Source organism: Pygoscelis adeliae, unplaced genomic scaffold (assembly GCF_000699105.1).
Source record: "Pygoscelis adeliae isolate BGI_AS28 unplaced genomic scaffold, ASM69910v1 Scaffold106, whole genome shotgun sequence".
Lineage (NCBI taxonomy): Eukaryota > Metazoa > Chordata > Aves > Sphenisciformes > Spheniscidae > Pygoscelis > Pygoscelis adeliae.
In genome coordinates, this window is record NW_008824939.1 from 3,916,404 (window position 1) to 3,929,885 (window position 13,482).

A 13,482-nucleotide genomic window follows, 5' to 3' on the forward strand; every position below is an offset into this window, starting at 1 on the left:
AGGGAAGTGTGTTGAGGTGAGAACAGTCCTCTTCCATACATGTGCAAGTACGGATGAGGATTTATGTGTGGAAACGGCTGTGGGGGACTAAACCTAGGATGCATGTGCATAGGCTGGGGAGGAGGAGAGGAGTGGGTGGGTGCCGAGAAGGGGGAGCCAGGATTGCTGTTCTTCCCTTTTCTCCTTGCCTCTGTGTGCTGGCCCCTCCTGACACATGACACCGATTCTCACAGCAGCATGCAGCCCAACTCCCTCCTTTCCTCACAGAGCATCCAGCACACAGAGGACAACGCAGCTGCCAGCGAGCCCAGGGCAGCATCCGGCATCTCTGCAGAGCCTTTTGCTTAGGAACATCTAGGTAAGGACCCCCTGCCCTCTCTGTGTCTGTGGACAACAGAATTCCTGCCCTAAACTAGCAGGAGCTGAGAAACTCTGCAGACGTGGCTGTGTTAGGGACTTCTGCAAGATGCTCAGTCTTGGCAGGTTCGTTCTTGCCACTGAGCTGCCCTTTTGCTACGCGTTGTGCCTACCTGGGGGGAGCTTGCAGGGAGGTCACAAAGAAACCGAAGTGGGGCAGGACGGACCTTGTCAGTCCCTGATCAGCCTCCGAGCTCTGGGTGTGTCTGTGAGCCCAGGACAAACAGCTCCAGTCCCTGCAGAAGGAAAAAGTCCTATCAACAGGTAGCTGTCAAGTCTGGGCTCATCACTCTGGGCCCACATGCCCCCAGGGTTGCACAGCAGGTATATTCATGCCTGGACAGCACCCTCAGGCCATGACTGTTCCTGTGTAGGACTGCTGAGGACAGGGGGACTGTGATAGCAACGAGAAGTATGCATGACCCTCAGTTCTTAAGTAAAGAGAACAGGGAAAAACTGGGGTCTGCCTCTGTACCTCCTTCTCTCCATGCCAGCTCTGGAAAAAGCAGGTTTAAAAAAACCACCCCTGTGAATTACACTTGGGATTCACACTGCATCCACATCGGTACAGCCAAGGGTAAGGTTTCTGAGAAGTGCTGGTTATACAAACGCTACCAGGCAGTGAAAGAGAACTGAAGTATGTTTGCAAAACGTGTCTCCAGTTTGTCGTGTGCTAGAACTATATGTACTATGCTTGAAAATCACTCCAGTATGTCTCTGTTTATTATTTATTACATATTTTGGAGAAGATCTTACCAAAAGAAAATAAAATCAGCTCATTTTTAGGGACTATATTTTAAAATACAGCCTGCTAAGCAACCTGTTGAAGCAAAATTGAATAATGTTTTATTGTCATCGTACTGCTGTACTTCTGTATTATTATTTGTGTTGTTTAGGAAACAGAAACCAAACAAATGATGTTCTTCAGATTCTGGTGGCTTTTGTGGATACTTGAACACCATCAGTTTTTAGCAGAAAATCTCAGGGAAGAAAAAAGATATGGATTGAGAAGACCAAAACCTAAACACATTCTGTCAAATACTGTAGAAAAATATCCCAGCCCGAGTGATCAAGGTGAATATTGTCATTTTAAAACAGGTGTGGTTTTTCCCCGATTCATTTATTTGGATTCTGGACTACATGGCTAACTTGCCCTCTAAGATATTGCTTATAATCAGCCAGGCTTGCCTCATCCTACATTTTCACATGCCTTATTTTTCCACTTTTATCTTTTTACTCCCATCTTTTCCCTTCCCTTTTGTGTATTTCAGAAAAGTAGATTACTTCTGGGCTTTTTTATGATTTGGCTGATAGTCTGTTACTGTCACAACAAGAATAATAGCCCATGTAACTGTATTTCTATAGAAGTAATGTCATCAGTAGTTCAGAAAACTAATACTCTACAGATCCTGCTTTTGGAAACTTTTATGTCACTGGATGCAAGTGTCAGCACCAGGGACAAAATTTAGCTCTGTCAAATCACATTCCAGTGTCTTATTCAGTAAGACTCATTTTCCTGTAAATGACTTCTACCTTCCCAGTCCTCATCCTGGTAGGATATCCAGTGAAGTACCAGGCAAGGGGACAATGAATGTGTAAGGCCACTACAACATTCCTCATTTCATACTACATGACATCACCTCACCTTTAGTTTCTTATTCCTTGGGGCATCTGTTCTGGAGCAAATTCCTCAGCCTCTACATGCTCTATCTTCATGAGGGTCTCACACTTGTGATCATAGATGTTTTAAAAAATTTCCATAATTGCACTCCCACTTTTGAAGCCGAAAATACATGTAAGAGTAAGGGTAGAATGAGATTTAGTATGAAATCACTCCACTCACCTACCTACCTATTTATTCTAGATGAAGACTGCATTGTGGAAATTGCTTTTTTACTGGACAGCTCTGAAAGTGCCAAGTACTATAATCATGAACAGCAGAAAAAATTTGTACTGGAAACAGTAGACAGAATGAAAAGTCTGCAACTTAGTTCTGGACGTACCCTTAGCTGGAGGATGGCCTTACTTCAGTACAGCAGCACTGTTTTCATAGAGCAAACTTTCCATGACTGGAAAGGTCCTGAAGCATTCAAATCCCACCTTGCTCCCATCACCTACATAGGCCATGGCACCTACACAACTTACGCTATAACTAACCTCACACAACTCTACATAACTGAAGGGACTCCGGGTAGTGTGAAAGTAGCCGTGCTCTTCACTGATGGAGTGGACCATCCAAGAAACCCAGATATTTTTGCAGCTACAGCTGATGCTAAACACCAAGGAATTGTATTTTTCACAATGGGAATGACCAGAGTGGCTGAGGAGGTTAGCAATGCTGCCAAGCTCCGTCTCCTGGCCAGCGTCCCAGCATCCAGGTTCGTTTTCAACCTCCAGGAGAAAGAAACTGTGGAGAAGGTTCTCAAAGAAATGGTATGTATGAGAAAGAATTTGAAATAGTTATAGGAACATATGTAAAAAATGGTCTTATTTCCAATATTTTGAAACGCTTATGCTATTGAAGAAACCTGTACTTTTTACATGTTAAAGCGGCCCACTTATTAGTAAGACCACTGTGCCAAAGTAACAGGTTTCCTTTCTCTCCCCACCATTCAGATCTTGCCAGCCAAAATATTTGAAGTTGGAAACTGAATTAGACTTAAAGAGACCTGTTGTGAAGTTATTTTTATCTCTGTTTTTCCTCCTAAGAAAGGTATTTTAAACCTCCTTTCTTAAAAAAACAACCAATTTTTGACATCCTAGTGCTTTCTTCTGTAGCAAGTAGGAATGTGACATTGCCTTTTTTACCAAAAAAGATGCAGCTCTTGCAGATGTGAAAATAAATTTGTAGACCTTAATGGAGATATGTCAGTTTAGATAAAATCTGAACTTGGCCATAGACATCTTTAAATTTCAATGGAAAACCTACCACATAATCAAGAGGAATTGTGTAAATTGAACTTGAAGTTTTGCTTGGGTGCCTCTCTTCTGCATGTGAAGTTAATTTATAAAAAATATTCCCTGCCAAGTATGGAGAATAGAGCCATCCTCTAGCCTATAAATCTGGTGACACAAGCTGTGGATGAAGTCCTGATCTGAGCATGCACAGAGATATAAAATAGAAATATGAATAACAACCAGGAGACTTCTGCAGTGAAACTGACACCTAAGTGATCTCATCCAGGCCTAGAGCATGTACACAAGCTGGCCTTCCTGTCTGTCTGTCCTTCACTTTGACAGCCTGCCACTCTGCATTGGTTTCCCTGCATATCACCCTTCCCATCTTCTCTGGTATTACCATTGCTTTCTGTATCACAGCAACCACCCCTCAAGTGACTAAACACACTTTATTTTACCTGTTCCAAACAGGCAGCTATCCTCAGGTGCCTTCTTTTGAGAACACAGCTGCTGTCTGGTTTAAATAATGGCTTTGGCATAATCATATGTGCATACATCTGAATTTTAGAGATGTGTATTGCACTACTGCTTATCAACACATTTATGTCCTCTCAAGGGACTACATCAGTTGCGAAAAGTGGGAGGAATGCATTGTATGTGGGTGTTTCAGCTGTAGAGGTGTTCTAAAAAATAACAGAGCTAATTCGACGATGGTAACTTCATGTAATCACTGTCAAAGTCAAATCTTTTCTGAGGTGTTCTCACTGTTCTCATTTTGTGTGTGCCTAACAGTATGCATAGAAGAGCTTCTGATTTTCTCAAGTGTAGAGTATGTATCATTCACCCCTACTAGAGAGCTGCTGCTGTTCAGCACTTTGGAAACAGTGTAGTTGCTGGGTGCATTGTTCCCATATACCTAGCTAACTATGTTGGTTTAGGTCTGTTTACCATTGTAATTTTAGCAAATTATGGCTGGATGAGGAGAGTCAGTGATTTGTGCAGTCAACAATCTATAATAGGAATTGAAATTTTAAAAATTATTTTTTAGAATGGAGAGATCGCTAGAATGTTTCTCAGAAATTAAAGCTTAATTAATGTTAGTTAATATTTTAATTGCATAATTTAATTAACTAGCTGCTGAAACAATTTATTTTAACATCTTTCAGTGTCCTTCCTATAGAGCTGGATTATGACTTTAAGTTTCTAATGTTTTGAATATCTGTCTTTACAGAAAGATCTGTTGGAGGAAGAGGTAAGTATTTTTTTTCCCTGTACAGAGCTAGTGCTTAATATAGGCGTTTACAATTACATGGAAACATAATTCAAGAAAACTGATAGCTCAGGAAGTTAGTTAAACACTGAGTTTAATGGGATTGCCTTCAAGTAAAACATGCTTTTGTATTTGCAGGACAGAACTTTAATTTGCTATCCTAATGTCATTTACTTTCCCTCCTTATTTTCAAAGTTGAAAAAGAACAATGTGTGAGTATTCAGGTTAACAAGAATTCGCTGATATGTCTCGGCATGTCATCCAACAGACTCAGTGGATAAGAAAACATGACACACAGCTGAATGTGGTGCAGTTCTAGCCCTTAACGCTCCTCCTATGTAATAGAGTTAAAAAAAGGGAAGGAACTTGAACAAAGCTCCACCATTGCGCTTTTCCAGTTTGTCCACACTGTGTCACCCTGACTGCAGGTATTGATAGGTCTGGCTGCCATTTTGGGGGCAATAAAGTTAGCTTTCCTTTTAAAGATGTTAGTCCTACTTAAGGTACAGTTATCTCAGGCAAAGACTGTTACTGATGAGCAGCTCAAGGAAACTGCTAAATGAGTGTTTGCAAAACTTGACACATTTTATATTTCACTCATTTCCACTGGCATGTTGATTTTTCTCTGCCAAAATAAATCCTGAAGTAGTAAGACATTCAATGTTATCCTTGGAAAACATATTGTTACTAATTGGGATATTCAGATAAGAATGATATTTAAACCCTTCACTTCTAGACATCTTCAAGCTGAGTGGAGGTTTAATAAATAATAAAACCAAAAATAAAAACAACATTCCTTATTCCTCCTCAAAAAATAACCCCAGTATCTGTAATAATTCTGTATTATGTAATGGTTTTAAAGTTTCAAAAAGATCCTAAAAATCACATAACTACATACCACAATGATGTCTGACTGGGACACATGACGGTAGAGATGACAGAAGAAAAAGAAAGATTAGAAACTATTATAATGAATTGCACTAACTAGATAAAAGTATACATCCATAACGTATTTATAGATCAAGCTAGAGCTAAACTACGATCTATCTTACATATAGTGGAGTAAAGTGGAAAAAGGATGCAAGATGTTTTCTTACCCCATTGTCTTGGCTATCTCTACAGTGACTAGTAATCAAAACAAATCTACAATCATAGACACAGCATACCAATAAACCGACCCTGTGAAGAGTTTGGAGGTAAAGCCATTATTGAGATGATTGAAATTTCAGGAGTAGGAATGATAACGGATTTTTGGATGGAGTGTAGGAGGCCACATTCCTGATGAGTGGTAAAATGAGTGACAGTTAAAAGATTTCTGTAAAACATGTAAATATAACTGCCTTCTGGTCATTACTGGTGTACTCAGACTAGCCATACAGTAACTTAAAAGCAATGTTCATGCGTTTTCTCTCTCTTCTATTAAAATGTGCTCATTTGGCCTATTTTCATTCAAAGTGTCCCCAGGCTGCCACATGTAACTGTGAGAAGGGGGAAAGAGGCCTTCCCGGCCCTGCTGTAAGTAGCTGTCATTTCTCAAATAACTGATATACAGTATAAATCAAGATTTATTTCATTGTTGGAGTTTTTTTAGGATATTATTTGAACACACATCCTGAGACAACAAAAGTTCAAGGTTCAATGCATAGTCCTCCAGAGTTACATTGCATGGAAATGTTACACGAGTAGGAAATGCACAGAGAGACCTGAGAATGCCATGAGATGCTCTCTCTGAAAAAAGAACAGTGTGATGTGGTGAGGCTCTCCTTTTAGCCACAGCAGTTTAAAAGGCAGGAAGGACCAACTGTGGAACAATAATTCACCTGTTACAATCAGACAACCAGACCAGGTGGATCTAACTAGCCCCAAATCAAACATTAATATCTGAAAAGCTCTCTGAAAGCAAGAGAACAAGAGCCTGAAGCATTAGGAACAATTGAGACAAGAGACTTGTAAAGTGGGTAAAATAGACTGGACTTCTTTCAGAATAGTCTTACAACTAGAACCCCTAAGCAAATCTAGGGGATTGCTTCATACAAGGTTTGGTGATCTAAACTACAGGTTTTATGTTTCAAAAAGAACTCTCGGAGTTGAATGGTCTGATATTATATCCCTAACATTGAACTAAAGCACCTTAGTACCTTATAGCCCTTGCTTAAGGTAAAGGGACAGCGTCAAGAGTTTGAAACAGAACCCTAGAGATCCACCCATCCTCATCCTTTTGACCTGAACATCCTATACATACATAAACAGAAATACACACTGGTTTTATCCTGCACAGTACATCACACTTTAATTGAAAATGTAGCCTCTTGTGTGCAAACAGTATTTTTGTTTGGGTTATTATTCCATGTCTTTACTTGGAGAGTGCAAGTACCTCTTAAACAAAAGCATACACCTCAAAGAGTTCAAAAGAAAACAAAACACCCACTTGGCAAGCTGGGTAGCTACAAAGACATCTGACCACCTCTCTTCTTCAGAGGAGACCTGAACAATTTTTTTTTACAACAAAGACAAAAGAGAAAAATGGCTGCCTATTGAGTTGGTTCTGCTGCTCCCAGAAATTCAATTTCAAGGTTATGGTAAACGCGGAGATTTTTTCGAATAAATCTATAGGAAGCAAATATCCTAAATATATAAAAACAGTGTATATATTGTAAAATAAAATTATTTGACTAACATGTATTATAAGAATTTTATTTTGTTGTTTTCAGGGTAAAAAGGGTCGCACTGGGGATGATGGAGCTCCAGGCCTGAAAGGAGCAAAGGTGATGTGATTTTTCAGATTTAGGAGAAAGATTTGGTACTTCATTAATATGGAAAGACTATCCTAATAGTGCCCATGTACTTTCCACCTGTGAATTTCTTAAATTTCATCTACCCCATTTGCTGTAGTAAAGACTAAGATTCTTCACAAATTAAAATCTTATATCTAACGTATAAAATCATCAGTGTAAAAAGAGGGAGCTCGTATGCTTCCTATATTGCACTGAGATATCTACTCAGATAATCAGGACAATACTGTCTTATCCTTATTTCACTGATCTTGATGTTGGATTATTCATAGGGGGAGCCAGGTCTTAATGGAATCCCAGGACGAGATGGAATAGAGGTAAGAAGATTTTTTTCCCCTTCTTCTCCAATGAGCAGTGTTCCTTCAAGGCAAAACACCACTTCTTTTTTTTTTTTTTAATTATAATAGCAAATTTCAATTCTGGTTCACCAGCTAATGATTCATTAACACTAGAAGAACTGAAAACATTATCATTGCTTAAAGAAAGGGAATAATTCCTTCTTATAAGAGTGATCTAGAAAATACTAATAATGCATAGTCCCTCCTAAGAAGTGTGAAAAGCTCTGATAATCTAAGAACAGTACAGAAATTGACACTCTGCCTGCATCTTTATGGATCAGTTTAAATTTTTCATCTGGCAAATAAAGGATCCAGTGTGTAATAGCAATGAAAATGTTGAATGAAATACATATAGGAAGTAACTGTAGGATCAGCCTCTTGGTGCTTAACTCTGAATTCATTCACATATGTATCACTCTACTTTGTATTTTCTTATTTTACAGTAAATTTTTAATTAGTGATATTTTCTTGCTTTCTTATTTTAGCATGTTTCTCACTAAGATGGAAATATGAACTCTAGTTGATCTGCTTTTACATCATCAAAATCCCAGTCTAAAATGACACTTTCATAAGATTTGTTCACACATACGACAGCATCTATCATGACCAGTAGGTGCAGTATTTAGAGTCATATTGCCATGTTTATCAGAGATCACCTTTTCTACCTAATTGTTCATTATAACCTGAAATGCTGTTTTTCTAGAGAGAGTAGAATGTTAATAGTGCCAATACTCACATTCTTACATTTGTGTTATATATCCTCACAATGTGCTTTGCTTTTTTATTTTCCCAGGGAAAATCTGGATATAAAGGCGAGAAGGTACTACTTTTAGTCAGAACTTCTGCTTACATATAGATATTTGATGTTATTATTATTTATTAGGTATAGTGCAATTTTTATTATAAATACTAGTAATGAACAATAACATCATCTTACCACCTGCTGCACAAGCTCTAATAGAAGATATGTCCCTTCCCCAATAAACTTACAGCACAATTGCTGTAATATGTCATGAATAAAGTGTTTTCAACTAAAGCACCCGAAGAATTATATGTTCAATATACCTCATAAATATTTATTCCCGTTCCTTTCCAGGGAGAAAGAGGTGAATGTGGAATCCCAGGGATAAAAGGAGACAGAGTAAGTAGCCACAAAGTTGTTATGCTTTCAGGACACACAGTTAAAATACAGAAAAACTACAGTTTCCTGAATAACAACCATGGTGATAGATTTAAGGCAAATATTAATTCTAAGGCTGAAGGAAATTAACAACTGACAGTTTTAAAAAATGAAGTGAGCAAGGATATCATTTTCAGTAACTTTCTCAGCTCCTTCTATATTTTCATGTGATTCCTCTTAAGGCACAAGCCTAAACCTGTTTATAACAATGGTAAAACTCTACTTGACTTTAACAGAGGCAGAAGGCTTGAAGTAGTAAGCAAAGGGAATGAGAGGTGAAAATGAAATCAAGGTTTCTAACATCGATCTTTAAGATTTGGTGTATAATTGCTGTGAATATTTTAAATGAAACAAACAGTTTAATCCTGGATTACTGGTCCTTGATAATTCACTCTGTTCATTCTTACTCTATATTCTGATTACCACAGTACATTTTAAAAATATTTATTCAATACTTGCTGGCTGCTGAGCTTCTCTTGATTTTATTTTTTATTTTAATGTAAAGATATCTAAGTAAGATACCTTAGTAAAAAGTTATCTAAGTGTTTTTGACCAAATCTAAATACACATAAATGTATCCTTTTTTTCACTTGCCTTTCAGGGTCCTGAAGGTCCAGTAGGCCCCAGAGGAACAAGAGGGCTACAGGTAAAAAAAAAAAAAAAAAAGGAAAGAAACCATAAAAACAACAATACCTGGTTCCCTGGGATTCAAAGCTCTGAAATGATATCATACCACAATCATCATAGAATGTTTGAGTCACTGAGTTCAAGGCATCCAAAATCTATTTTCTTAAACAGCAAAATTAACAAGAATTTGGAGGAGCAGTCTAGACAAATAAATCATCCTTATAATTCATTCAGTCTCAAAGACCACAGCAAATACAGTTGCATAAAAAACAAAATCACTCATTTCCTGTTCAGTGTCTTAACTATTTCATTATCTCACAGAAGTACATGGAAACACCAGTCTCTTTTCATCCCAATACTCTTGGACTGAAGGCCAAGAAGCTTAGCCCATCATAGTTGTTTCAGTAAATCTTGACTACAATTACCTTTAACTGTATTCAAATAAAGGGAGAGCCAAATTAACCGGGTCTCCCCTGGTTACCAGACCCAGCTCCAACTGAGTTGAGCAGCTGAATCTATATATGCATCGGAAAGCAAAGCTTCAGTTCTGAAATGTTTGTAAATCATATTTTCATGCAGACTACAGCAAATTAGAGATTGTTTTTCAAGCTGCCATTGTTCTGAAAGCTTGAAAAGTCTCATTAAAACCACTCCTGTTTTAATAGGGTCCACAAGGACAATCTGGAGATCAAGGGCCTGAAGGCCTGCAAGGATCAAAGGCAAGAACTGTATTATTTCTTCTCTTTCGTGATGTAAAAAGATATTAATACAGCCTCACAACAATAATGCTTTTATCCTTATACCCCATACCCTTCTTGTAGGGGATGCAGTTTAATATGACATTGCTAGCAAATCACACACTCTTTGTATTCTACAAGGTTCCTAAGAAAGGTTTTCATTTGCTCTTTGTATTGGATTCAGGTCCAAATCACACTCCAATCTTTTCTCACAAACAGTTAAAATGAAAATATGGCAGCATCACAGAATATTACTTAGCAGCAGTGTAGCATTGCATTATTTCAGTTTTCAATTTAAAACTATTTTTTTCCCTAAGTGTCAAGTAAGAATTCTGTTTGGGATCTCAAACAAACTCTTCTCTTGAAACTGTACATTCTCAGGAAGAATTCTATAGCTCAAAATTAGTAGTCCCACTGTTTACTGATGCTCAGCAGAAGATATCAAAATCACAAGGATGAGTATGATTCAGGACAATCTTGCAATGGGCACTGTGAAGGTGGGCCACAGAAATCACCCAGTGCTTCACTGCAAGATCCAGTCCCTTCTGTAAACATAAAATATTTTTTGTTTGTTTGTTTGTTTGAAAAACATATGATTTACATTTATTAAATCCTTAAGATTTGCTGGGTTTACTTCTCACTCTACTCCATTGTAAATTCCAGGTATACTAATGGAGATTACTTCATTCTGTGGTTCTGTGATGACTTGATATCTTTATCATAGTAGTTTAATGGAAGATGCAGATATCACTGGGTATTATAGACAGTTATGGGAACTGTTTTAACTTCATTAAAAAAGACCATAGTTAGACTTTGCTTCTCAGAAAAACCTTAAACTGAGTCATTCAGCCAAGGCTAATGGGTTCTTCAGCTACTGAAAATAATTTTCTTGTGGAGAAAAACTTTAAAATAAGTTTATGAAGGACATTATCTCTTCTGATATCTCTCTTGATATCTCCTTTGCACCATATTTAGAGTGCCTGCTGGCCAACAGTGAGGCATAGAGCAGTTGAGTGTCAAAACTCATATCCCACATGAAACGAAATATTTTTCCTTTTGTTTAATCTGGTATCACTTTGCACAGGAAATATCTACACTCTTAATAAAGGGAATTTTGAAGCACTGAAAGGGTGAACAGATGAAGTACTGTGTAAGACAATTCCAATGGGCTGAAATTCAGGATATACAAAAAATGAACTTACAAACAAAGTTAAACTGATTTCCCTAGACACCAATTTATAAGCAGAATTGTTTCTTTTTTCATTCTTTGAAAAGGGTGAAAGAGGTCTCCCTGGGCCACCTGGCTTGCCTGGAGAGACTGGAATAGGACTGCCAGGCCCAAAGGTACAAGCATCTCTCGTCTTCTATATTACATGTATTGTAGGATAAGAACGAAGTCCAAGACAGCTGAGATAATGTACTTGCTAGTACATGAGAAACTTCAAGCCCCCAAATGCTGTTTTTATGGTATTGGAAAGGTATTTTCTATGTTGATCAAAACTGTTTGGAAGAAAAAAGTACAATTTAAGTATGTACTTTAAAGGACTTTTTTTACAGTAGTTCTTACACTTGACATAACTCAATCCAAGCAGTGTATGGCTGAGTAAAAATGCATACATAGTCTTAAACAAAAATTATCCTGTGAAAAACAGGCTTGTTGCTTTGGATGACTGGCATAAAGAAAACAGAAACACTATGACAGAAATACTGACTTCTTGGAAAAGGACAATAAGTGATACATAATGTACTAGGAATATGATGGGCATAATTAACTGTTTAGATTCAGTATTGTCTTCTCTCAAATGCAGAATTGAGGCTGTCCCCTAATGCTGCGAAACTGCACCAGTTCAATGCCTGTTGGGCCTTGCATGCTGTATGATTCTGAGGACACTCAGATTTTCTCTGCCATTCCTGTATTCTCCTACATCAAGTATTTCAAGTACAGAACATCTGATGAGATGTTATATGCTGCACACATACAAATACCTAAATCAGGCATTTTCAAAATACACTTTTGTTTGAAGGGTGACACCGGTTTGACAGGAAGACCGGGCCCTGTTGGCCCACCCGGAGTTGGTGAGCCAGGACTTATGGTATGTCTATTTTTTATTTGGTGAGAGAGAAGCAGGTCAGAAGGGAAAAATTCTCAGTGCTTCCCTGTTAAAAGGGATATATGTGTGTTAAATGATACCATCTCTTTTCTTTCTTCCACTAGTTCTCTCTCTCATACATACTACGTTGTCTGACTTTCATTTCCCTCAACAAACTGGAAATGTTTCGAATTCCTTAACTTTTCTAATTATCTTAGTCTCCAAAACAGCTATGAAAAAATAACACCTTATGCAAAACCACATAAATATTTAAATAAATCTGTCCCCTGACAGATTCAAATCCACATACGGTAACTTTGAAGTTGACTGCTTTTCAGTATCATTAGAACATGAACATCAGCATGGCTTCGAGGGAAAGACTCCATTTCAACCACTGTAACACTAGAAACAGTCACACCTAAACAACCTCCATAAAGACATTCAGATTGCATAAGTGGTCCCAGGTAACAATTTGACCAGTATTACCTTTACTGGAGATAACAGAGGGAGAAATTAAAAAAAGTTTAACTTTCAGAATTTATAGTAGGTTTGGCTCTGAAGTCTTTTCCTTCTTTTCCTTCCCTTCCTCCTCCTGGTAGTTGTAAACTCAACCTCTTTGTGGTGATTCAGAAAATCAGTATGCCAATTTTATGGTCGCTTTTTTTCAAAGTGTCAGACAGCACATTTTACTGAACTATTTACAATACAGCAGACTCAAATTCATTTCTCATCACCTGGATGAAAGAGCCCTAGTGCAACCACAGGGGATATTTTGTGCAGTTTTTTCACAAGTAGCTTTTCCCCATTGACAAGGAGAGACTTGTAATAATCATTTCAAAAGAGGTGCTCCCATGAAAAACAGAAGGATGGTTTGGTAACTGACTGATTTCAAACCTGCTTGAAAATACACTACTGGAGAGGAGTGAGTTCTCATTGAAGAGCCCAAAGAAAAGAGCATTACTAGTAAGGCCAGCGGTGACAGTCAGTCAAAATGGGGCAGTAATGCTTCCTGAGTCTCTTCAGTAACAGCATAGAAAAAAGAGCCACTTTGGGGTGGAAGAGGCGCCTGTGATGTGCATCTTTGTTGGCCACAACAGCTGTACTGGTATAACAAGAGATTCTGATTTAAAAAA

At 38.0% G+C, this 13,482-nt stretch overlaps 1 protein-coding gene across 1 annotated transcript in view; it reads left to right on the forward strand.

Moving 5' to 3' along the window:
- Nucleotides 1-311: 311 nt before the first annotated feature.
- LOC103918190 (collagen alpha-1(XXVIII) chain-like) overlaps nt 312-13,482 on the forward strand; it is a 36,735-nt gene continuing 23,564 nt past the window's right edge. Inside the window, exons 1-13 of the mRNA XM_009325451.1 lie at nt 312-358; nt 1,314-1,491; nt 2,282-2,850; nt 4,547-4,567; nt 6,041-6,100; nt 7,297-7,350; nt 7,650-7,694; nt 8,509-8,535; nt 8,812-8,856; nt 9,497-9,541; nt 10,188-10,241; nt 11,535-11,603; nt 12,284-12,352. Of these exons, the coding sequence (XP_009323726.1) occupies nt 1,332-1,491; nt 2,282-2,850; nt 4,547-4,567; nt 6,041-6,100; nt 7,297-7,350; nt 7,650-7,694; nt 8,509-8,535; nt 8,812-8,856; nt 9,497-9,541; nt 10,188-10,241; nt 11,535-11,603; nt 12,284-12,352 (1,218 nt within the window). The 5' untranslated portion in view covers nt 312-358; nt 1,314-1,331. The remainder of the gene's footprint in view (nt 359-1,313; nt 1,492-2,281; nt 2,851-4,546; nt 4,568-6,040; nt 6,101-7,296; nt 7,351-7,649; nt 7,695-8,508; nt 8,536-8,811; nt 8,857-9,496; nt 9,542-10,187; nt 10,242-11,534; nt 11,604-12,283; nt 12,353-13,482) is intronic.